Below are 9,945 nucleotides of genomic sequence, written 5' to 3'. Positions count from 1 at the left end.
CCCGGGGCTGCCCTAATGGGGCGGGGCTGGACGGGGCGGGGTCCCGGCTCCTCCCCCGGCCCGGGCGTTGGGGGCGGGACCGGCCTGAGGGGCAATGCTGCGAGGCAGTGGTACAGCCTGGTGCACCCGGCAGCTGTGGCGGCCGGGGACCCTGGACCCCTCCCCACACCGAGGTAAAGGCCCGCGCAGCCCGCCACCAACTTAGTCAAGTTGGTGCGGAGTTCGCCAGGCGCCCGTATGGGGCGACGGGGGGGGGGGGGGGGGGGGGGTTCTGCGGCACAGGCAGGGAGGAGGGGGGCCTCGAACCCGCGTCCCGGAGTGAGGGCCCCCGGATCTCGGGCCCGGAGGGCTGTTCCCTGAGACAGGGAACCCTCCCGGGATCTGGGGACTCACACCCAGGACCCCCGGGCCGGGGAAGCTCGGACTCCGGGAATGGCATGCCCTCCTGGGCCCTGTAGGTCTCCTCTCCACCCGCCTCACCGCCGGGACCCTTCCTGTCACCAAATCTGGGGTCCGGCTGCCTCGAAGCCCCCGCGCCCCCACAGCAGCTGGAGGCCGTAGTGCCAGCCGCTTCTGAATTTTTCACGGAGGGGGCGGGCCGGACACGCTGTTCCCATGGCACCGGGGCTCTCAGGTTTCAGCTGGAGGGAACCCCCAGACCCCCTAGCCTTTAGCAGGACCAAGCTGCCCGTCCTGCCTCTTCCTCAGCCCTCGTGGGATCGGGCAGCGGAAGTGAATCCCCCCGGGGCTCTCAACCCTCCTCCGTACCTCCCAACCCCGAACCGAACCATGTGGAAGAGACCTGTGGGGAAGAAGAGAAGGGGGCAATTCGGGTGTCTTTCGTGAACGTGGGTCTCATGTTCTGAATGGCTGGGGCAGCTCTGTGTGCGTGCTTGTGTGGACATCCTATCTGGCTGCTGCCCCTCTGCCTATCTGTGTATCATGGGGGAGTGGGTTATCCTCAAGGCATAGGAAATGGCCTCTGGGTGTGCATGCATGTGTGTGTTCACACGCACTCACCCCTCCCAGCCTGACCCAGGTTCTCTCTGGGCCTGAAGCCAGAAAGCCCCCACAGGGAGGATCTGAGGCGCCTCCTCCTCCCATTTGAGCTCAAAGGAAGGAAGGACTGCTAGAAGGACTAGAAGGACGGCTCTGGAGGAAGCCGTCGCAGCAGCTCATCAGGACTCCATAGGAGAAGGGGCTCAAAGCACCTGGCTCACCACCCACTCCCCCTTCCTGCCGAAGGAAAGAAGGAAACCCCCCTTCCCAAGGATGACACTAAATACTCAGCAAGAGGCAAAGACCCCCCTGCGCCGCCGAGCCAGTACTCCACTGCCCCTGTCCACCCGGGGCCACCAGCCTGGCCTCCTGGGCACAGCACCTTCTACACAGTCCCAGCATCCCCGACTGGGCCAATCAGCCTCCCTCAACACCCCCACCCGGCAACCTTCATCTGCCCCCAGTGGTTGGTCCTCTGAATCCAGCGACTCTGAAGGCTCCTGGGAGGCCCTCTACCGTGTGGTACTGCTTGGAGATCCTGGCGTAGGGAAGACCAGCCTGGCCAACCTCTTTGCAGGAAAACAAGAGCGGGATCTCCATGAACAGCTGGGAGGTAGGGACCCTGTGGGCTGGGAAGGGATGCGGTCGATGGAATGAAATCCCTGTTATCTGGGGCATAACGCTGCCAAGAACAGGTGTACAACTCATGCACTGCTCAACTCTGAGAGGCATCTTTCACACAGACTATGAAGTGATGATCACCCCCCGGAGTTGTGCAGGGCACAGCCTGCACTAAGATCCACAGGAGGGAAATTCCTTGAATAGTGAATGAGAATTGTGCTAATTTCTCACAGGTGTGTGATGCATTTTCATGTCATAAGGGAAGCGATTCTGAGTTCCACAAGTCCCAAGTAGGGCCTGGGGTCCCAGAATGATGGGGATCAGGGACCGGACAGAGGAAATGAAGATGAGTCCCTGCAGGACTGGCAGAGAGGACCCAGGGTGAGCGGGGGGAGAGGGCAGGTTAAAGGCAGAGAGGAGGTGGGGACACTCTGACCACGCCCTTTCCCCAGCCCTGACTGCTCAGAGCGTGAACCCATATGTACACACGTACACCGGTATGTATGACAGATAGGGAGACAGGGTTCCAGAGAGGGTAACGGGACCTGCCTGAACCATACACTAAGCCAGGGAGAACTCCCAGCCCAAATTTAACCCCACCGCCCCACACTCATTCAATCAACCAAACCAACAAAACCTTTCTCAGCACCTACTGTGTGCCAGGTACCATGCTGGCAGCTGGTGGGACAGGGGCTCCTCATGGTGTTTCTTGGCCTATCAGGAGAGACAGACATCTAACAAATATGGTGAGCACTTCAAGGAGAAGTGGAGGGGGCGGAAAGAGGGGTTAGGGAGGCCTGCATCCTCCCCAGGCCTGCATCTCCTCCCTGAAATCCGTGTCTTTCCTCAGTTGCAGAAGATGTGTACGAGAGGACCCTCACGGTGGACGGAGAGGATACCACACTGCTGGTCGTGGACACCTGGGAGGCTGAGAAACTGGTATGGCACAACAAGCAGGATCTGGGGGGAGGGATGCTGAGGCTAGTACCAGACTCCTGTCCCCTCTAGGACACTACAGAGCAGGGACAGGGCAGGGCCCATCCTCAGCACCTCCCCAAACCCGCAGCTCCTAAGCAGCCTTTCCAATCAAAGCCAGGAGGACCTCATGACCCTGACCCCCCTTTCTCACTCCATTCATCCTCTCCTCACAGCCATCCCAGGATGTGCTTCTCCCCCTGCAAATCTTCCCCTCATGAGCACCCTTATCCCATTCCACCCACCCACATTGTACAGAAAAAGGAACACCAGATTTAGCCTGAGGTTGAACCCCCTCTTCCTTTGTCTTACCAGTTGGCTTTGTGCACCTGACTTACCCGCTCTGAGCTTCAGTTTTCTCACCTAATAAATGGGTGGATCATTCCTGCCTTCCTTACCAGCTGGTTTTTTTAAACTTCTTACGCAGTTTCACTGAGATAAGCACAGTTTGGAGCATGCAAAAATGCTGAACGTGAGTGAAGAATTGTAAATAATGATAATTCTTATCGATCATGACTTCGTAGCTAGTAAAAAGAGGACACCAAAGATGTCCTTCCCTAGCCCATTCCAAAGCAGGAAGAGAGCATTGGGCAGGGACATGTCCCCATTATGCTTTTCTTATCTTGCTTGAGTTTTCTTACCTTTGTTTATCTTGTTGAGTCTTTTTTCTTGCTATACAGGTAACACATGCTCATTGTAGAACTTTGAAGAAATGCAACTAAGCAAAAAGGATCTAAAAATCACCTGGGATCCCATCTCTCTAGGGGGTAGGCCCCTCCCCTAACACTCAGGGAGGCCCTGCCCACAGGGTGGGGCTTAGGAGGGCAATGTTGGGTGATTGACAAGAATGGCTGACAGCTCCAGAGATAGGCCCAAATTTAGGGATGAAGGAGCTATGAGACCAATTCCTTTTAACTAGCATAAAAGGAAACCCAGGTCCAAATGAGCATCATAATAATGATGATGGTTCTCTAAGAGCAGCTGACATTTATGGAGCACCTTCTTCCTAAGTGTCAGCCCCTGTGCTAAACACTAGACATATATTTTGACATTCGGTCAAGACAAAAACTATACAATGAGTGTATTTCTGATTCCCATCCTACCAATGAGGAAATCAAAGCTCAGAGAGGTTATGTGTCCCAAGTTCTCAGATAGCAAGTGGGATTCAAACCCAGATTTATAATAGCCCAAAGCTTACACTCTTATGCACTAAGACCATCCCCACTGGGAGCATCACCTTCTGAACCTCCATCTGAGGTTCCACTCCTTCACTCACTTGTTTATTAAGAAACACTGGCTGGGGCTTCCCTGGTGGCGCAGTGGTTGAGAGTCCGCCTGCCGATGCAGGGGACGCAGGTTCGTGCCCCGGTCCGGAAAGATCCCACATGCCGCGGAGCGGCTGGGCCCGTGAGCCATGGCCGCTGAGCCTGCGCGTCCGGAGCCTGTGCTCCGCAACGGGAGAGGCCCCAACAGTGAGAGGCCCGTGTACCGCAAAAAGAAAAAAAAGAAACACTGGCTGGCTGGTCCCCACCTCAGCCAGGGTGAAGGGAGGGCACCATGACCAAACCCAGATATGCAAGGTCTGCCCGGGGGTCTGACGTCAGGTCCCTGCCGGCCCATCACACACAGCCAGCCTCAGGGCCAGCCTGAGGGCGGCAGCCTTGAGGGTCCCACATCCTAGGGCCAGCGGAAGGCCTTGGGGATCCAGTGGCCAGCTCACACCCAAGCTTTATTTTTAAAAAAAGAAAGGAAGGAAGAAGAAAGAAACACTGGCTGGATATTTATAATGGGCCAGGACACTGAAGACCCATCAGTGACTAAGGCAGACGTGCCTCCTGGCCTCATGGAGCTCAGACTGGTGAAGGAGGGTCTACTTTTTGGATGCAGTTGAGAATCCTATGGGACAGAGTCCAGTGAATTAAGAAGAGTGATCAGACTGGGAGTCCCACTTGGGAGACAGACTAGAAGGCAGGAATTGGAATTCTGTGCCCAGCTGGCTGGGTGGCCTTGAGAAAGTGTTCTCTTCTCTGGCCCTTGATTTCCCTACAGTTTCCCTGGCCAGTGTCTGTGAAGGCAGTTCCCAAAGAGGGTCCATACAGAGAGGGTCCCTGTTGATGTCCGAGAGGCAAAATCTGACAGAACTGGGAGGGCCTTTGGTTCATCCAGCGGTACCCCAGCCTCGCTGACCATCAGGGTCACCTGAAGAGTATTAGAAATCAGATTCTCAAGTCTCACCCCAGACCTAATGAAATAGAACCTATAAAAGTGGGGTTCTGGAATCTGCATTTTTAATCACACCCCCAAGGGGTTCTTACCCACCAATCCATGTACCAACCAGCTTTTGTGATGCTGACACATAGCAAATCTTCCATAAATATTTGTGCAATGAATGAATGAATGGTCAAGACCCACCCTCTCATTCTACAAATGAGAAAACAGACTCCGAGGGAGGAAGGAACCTGTCCATAGTCACAGCTAAGAACCCAGAATAAGAACCCACATCTGTCTGACTCAGTTCAGGGTTATTTGGCCCCGGGGAAGGATCAGTACAGCTGTTCAGAACTTACCCCTTTTGACAATGATGTTGACCATGGATCTGATGCTTTCCTATTTATCTACCTTATTTGGTTATCAGAAAACTTTTCTGGCTTCTTTTCCGCTCACAAACAATACTTCCACCACGCTCGGCATTTCCCACTCCTGCCCACTCTCTTCCCCACTACTCAGCCGCTCATTCTTTCTAACCCCACTCACCAGTCCACTGTGAAGCCCTCCCACACTCTGCCCAGTTGAGTTCTTCTGGTCTACCCCCGCCCCAAGCCCCATGGGTCCTCCAGCCACTTGCATATGGTTCTCTTTTTTTTGGCTGAGCTGCACAGCATGTGGGATCTTAGTTCCCTGACCAGGGATCGAACCCGCACCCCCTGCATTGGAAGCACGAGTCTTAACCACTGGACCGCCAGGGACGTCCCTGCATATGCCTCTCTTAATGGTACTTATCACACCGCATTATATCTCTCCATTTTCATAGCATCCCTTCCTAATCATGAGCTTTTGGAGGGCAGGTACTGTGTCTCCTTAAACACTTAGAAACACTTAGAAAGCCATTACCTAGGTGGTTCAGTCTCGGAGTGCTGTCCCTGACAAAAGAGCGTCATCCAAAACAATATCAAAATTACTCCAGTTCTTTCCTTTCCTTGTCAAACATCTTGAATAGACTCCACTTCTTAAAATGCCCCTTGCCTCTCCCACCCCCTTCCCTTACACACCACAGTTGCTCCTTCAACTCTCTCTTCAAGAGTATCCAGAAAAAAACCTCCCCTGGAAGACAGCCTCCTGTCCCCACTTCTCTCCCTTCCTTTTTTTTTCTTAACTCTGGACTGCAAAAAGCCAAAAGGACGGTCTAGCAAGACCAAACCCTCCTCAAACCAGACAAAAGCGCTGAAAAGGCAAAGCCAGAACTCTCCTTAGCAGAACCCAATACATCTTTTGTCTCCAGTGCCCAGCCTACAGAAGGAACCAATGAATGAGAGAATGGAGTGAGGTAGTGTCATTAGCCCAGTTTTTCAAGCAGAGGAACTGTGGCTCAGAGAAGATCGGTGGTCTCCCGGGTGACACAGGGAAATATGGCAGAATTTGTCCCCCAACCTGTCCAAAGTATCAACCTCAGCCCCATCCCACCCATTAGACCATCCCAGCCCCTCCTTTCTCAGCCAGGGCCTAGGTATCGTCTGAGGATGGGCCTGGGTTCCCTCCCCTACAGGATGAAAGCTGGAGCCAGGAGTCGTGCCTGCAGGTGGGCAGCGCCTACGTTATCGTGTACTCCATCGCAGACAGGGGCAGCTTCGAGAGTGCCTCTGAGCTCCGCATTCAGCTGCGGCGCACATATCAGGCGGACCACGTGCCCATCATCCTGGTGGGCAACAAGGCGGACCTGGCACGCTGCCGGGAAGTCTCCGTGGAAGGTGAGCCCTCCACTCCACCCTCCTCCTCCACCTTTCTCTTAGCCCTGTTGTCACTGCGTCTCCTCCCTCCTCCAGTGCTCCTCGATCTCAGTGACTCGTGCCCCACCACCCCTACCCCGGCCACCTCCATCCTGCATCTACTTGCCTAAGCCTGAAAGCTAGAAACCATTCTTGGCTTGCCTCCTCTCTCATTCCCTCAGACCAGTCCCCAGACCTTGTCGGTCCACCTCCCTTAACCCCACATTCCCCTCCTGTCCCCATGCCCAGAGCCTCTGCCCCATCCTGGCATCTCCACTTTAGCCTGGGCCAACCCCGGTACTTCTCTATCCCCACTCAATCGGTTCTCCTCACCAGCTGCCAGAGTTTTCCTGAACCAGAGCTGACCTTGTCACTTCTTTGCCTAAAAATTCCCCTATGTGCCCCAATGCCCTTAGTCTGAGACACTTTATTCACCAGGCATGATAGGCTCAGCGCCTGTAAGCTTTCCAAGGGCTTACATCTGAGACCTGAAAAAGACAATTATTGACTCCAAAATACAGTGAGAAAATGATAAATTCAAATTTCACAGAGCTTTGCGTACAAAACATAATATTGTGTCAGCCAGCAACTGCAAACCAAAATGTTTAAAGTTATACTTAAATTGTATTTAAAGTGGGATGGGGAATATTTTAATACAATTGATGTATCAGGTGGAACCCATAACGATCTAAAAATGGCCCTACTCACAGGGCGAAATCTAAAAAATATGGAAACTGAGACCCAGAGTGGGGAGGCCAGTTCTACAGGGTCACCAGCCACTGAGGACTAGAACCCAGGCCCCTGCATCCAGCCCAGTGGCATCCTGGAGACGGAAGACCATATGCTTTATGAGCAGACGTCCCAAACTTCTGCAACATGATCCCCAGGAGATTTTGTTGAATCACTAGTTCCCAGGCCTCACCTACCGAATCAGAATATCTGCGGGTGGGCTCAGCGACCTGCATTTTAACATGCTCCCCCAGACAATTCTGATGAACAGATTAGACCCCTTCCCTGGCAGTCAAGACCCTTCCGTGGGACCTCCCGGTCTTCCCAGCCTCATTCTGCTATCAGTATCAATCACTAACCTGTGAACTAACTCCTCAAAGCCAGATTTATCTCTGAGTCCCCTGGCACGCAGCACGAGGTATGGGGAAAGGAAAAATCGTGCTTCCGGTTGAGATTGAACACACCTCCTGCTACCTTTATCTCCTTTTTCCGGTTGTGGCTCCGCCCTGGCTCACTGACCCCGCCCCCTCAGAGGGCCGCGCCTGCGCTGTGGTGTTCGACTGCAAATTCATCGAGACGTCAGCCACGCTGCAGCACAACGTGGCGGAGCTCTTCGAAGGCGTAGTGCGCCAACTGCGCTTGCGCCGCAGGAACTGCGCAGGCCGGGAGCCACCGCCCCCCCGACGACGGGCAAGCCTAGGCCAGCGGGCTCGACACTTCCTGGCACGCTTAACTGCCCGCAGCGCCCGCCGCCGGGCACTCAAGGCCCGCTCCAAGTCCTGCCACAACCTGGCCGTGCTCTGAGGCCACCCACCCACTCTCTGGGTGGGGGGCACTGGGGTGCATTCTAGCCTCCACCAGGGCCACGGAGAGGCAGAGTCTCTGTGGCTTGCAATCTACATCGTGGGCCTTGGCCGTCCAGTCCCTCAACGTACAGAGCATCTCCCCAGCCGCAACTTCACGGACCTCTCTGCCCTGGGCAAGTGATGGACAGACCATGGGGCCAAAGCCTAAATTGGGGTTTTCATGCAGTGCGTGTCTTTTTGTAAAAAGTCTTCCTTGTCCTTGGGCTCTGGCCAACCGTCAGAAATTCCCCCACAATAAACTAGACCAGAAGGATGTCCTGTCTGAGTGCCCAGATCTCTTCTTTTGGGCTCTTCCAGGCGTCTCCACCTCCCGCTTTTCCATCTACACGGGCTGCAGACTGGGTTGGCCTGCTGACTTGGGTGTCAGGGTTAGTCAGTAAAATCACTGGACCAATTATGCATTCAGGCTCTTCTCTGAACCACTGGGCACAGCCCCTGCCCCACGACTTGGAGGGAGACACAGTGCAGCACAAGCAACCACAGTTTAGTGTGATGACCTCCTATTCTCTCATTAACTCTTTTTTAGATTATAAATTCACAAAATATTCTCTGGAAAAAAAATCTTCGCCCTCATCCTAGCAATATAATAGCTGGTGTTTGTTGGGAGCTGACTGGGTACTAAGCTGTCACAACTATTAATCTTCATGTTTAACTAGTTAGAAAACAGAGGCATAGAACAGTGAAGGCTTGTGCTCCGGATCACACAGCAGCTATAAGTGAAGTTGCCAGGATTCCAGCCCAGGCTTGTGAGGCTAGAGTCTGTGGCCAGCTTATCCACAGTCCTCTTGGAGAATGTGACAAAAAACTATAGACTCCCAGGGAAATGGACTTTCAAACACAATTTTTTTTTTAATATGATTATCTTTTTTTTTTTTTAGATGTTGGGGGTAAGAGTTTATTAATTTATTTATTTTTGCTGTGTTGTGTGTTCATTTCTGTGCGAGGGCTTTCTCTAGTTGTGGCAAGTGGGGACCACTCTTCATCACGGTGCGCAGGCCTCTCACTATCGCGGTCTCTCTTGTTGTAGAGCACAGGCTCCAGACGCGCAGGCTCAGTAGTTGTGGTTCACGGGCCTAGTTGCTCTGCGGCATGTGGGATCCTCCCAGAGTAGAGCTCGAACCCGTGTCCCCTGCATTAGCAGACAGATTCTTAACCACTGCGCCACCAGGGAAGCCCTCAAACACAATTTTGCACACAATTGAAAGGGGGCAGGTGGACTCCATGAAACTCAATCCATTAATCCCCGGGATGGACCCCTGATTTAGTCCGACTCATTCCGTTTTCTAGCTTTGGAAATTGAAGCCCAGAGAGGGGAAGTGAGCACCCCAGAGTCGCCCAGCCAGTAAGGGTAAGGACCAGACCTCAGGGCCCAGCCTCCTCCTATGTCTGTGTGGGAAGTAGGAGGTAGTGAGGCACCATGGCTGGGGATGGGCCTTGGGGGTCAGGTCAGGAGTTTCCAGCATAAGGGGAAGTGGTGTCACTACTTTGAGAGGAGAATATGATGCAAACAGTTTGGACCATTGTGTCCCTGATGCCTGACACCCCTGCCCCCAGCCAGCTGCCTGCCCAGATGCCTCAGCCCCCCACGTCGGCCACGTCCCCAGCTGTGACCCCCCAATCTTGCCAGCAGGGCACTGATGGTACTTACTTTCCTATCCCAACTCCAGCCCGGGGAAGGGAAAAGGAGGAGGGTCTTCCCCCACCCTAAGCTGTCTCTGGAGGCCTGTGGTCATGGGGGGAGGGGCTATAGTTGTGGAAAGTTGGCAGAGGCA

The 9,945-nt window shown here is 53.9% G+C and overlaps 1 protein-coding gene across 5 annotated transcripts; it reads left to right on the top strand.

Moving 5' to 3' along the window:
- Positions 1–8,455, top strand: REM1 (RRAD and GEM like GTPase 1). Of its 5 annotated transcripts, none has more exons than XM_027078658.1 (5): positions 1–173; positions 1,464–1,612; positions 2,471–2,559; positions 6,359–6,560; positions 7,840–8,455. In XM_027078658.1, the coding sequence occupies exons 1-5, from the start codon at positions 16–18 to the stop codon at positions 8,109–8,111; spliced, it is 870 nt and encodes a 289-aa protein (XP_026934459.1). In that variant the 5' UTR covers positions 1–15; the 3' UTR covers positions 8,112–8,455. The 5 variants fall into 5 exon arrangements, with proteins under 5 accessions (XP_026934459.1, XP_026934457.1, XP_026934455.1 ...); XM_027078656.1 differs by having other exon boundaries at positions 58–173; positions 1,059–1,612; positions 7,840–8,454; XM_027078654.1 differs by having other exon boundaries at positions 82–173; positions 1,030–1,612; positions 7,840–8,454.
- The last annotated feature ends 1,490 nt before the right edge of the window (positions 8,456–9,945 follow it).

Source organism: Aethalodelphis obliquidens, unplaced genomic scaffold (genome assembly GCF_003676395.1).
Source record: "Aethalodelphis obliquidens isolate GAN/ISIS:26980383/991018 unplaced genomic scaffold, ASM367639v1 scaffold42, whole genome shotgun sequence".
In the NCBI taxonomy this organism is placed as follows: domain Eukaryota; kingdom Metazoa; phylum Chordata; class Mammalia; order Artiodactyla; family Delphinidae; genus Aethalodelphis; species Aethalodelphis obliquidens.
The sequence above is the reverse complement of the archived record's forward strand: the minus strand, read 5'-3'. Positions and strand labels throughout refer to the sequence as shown.

Excerpts from the sequence above, each read along its gene's own strand:
- REM1 (XM_027078656.1), top strand. The coding sequence starts at position 1,273 with ATGACACTAAATACTCAGCAAGAGGCAAAGACCCCCCTGCGCCGCCGA. Across the intron at positions 2,560-6,358 it reads CCTGGGAGGCTGAGAAACTG|GATGAAAGCTGGAGCCAGGA; the intron begins GTATGGCACAAC and ends CCTCCCCTACAG. Across the intron at positions 6,561-7,839 it reads CCGGGAAGTCTCCGTGGAAG|AGGGCCGCGCCTGCGCTGTG; the intron begins GTGAGCCCTCCA and ends CCGCCCCCTCAG.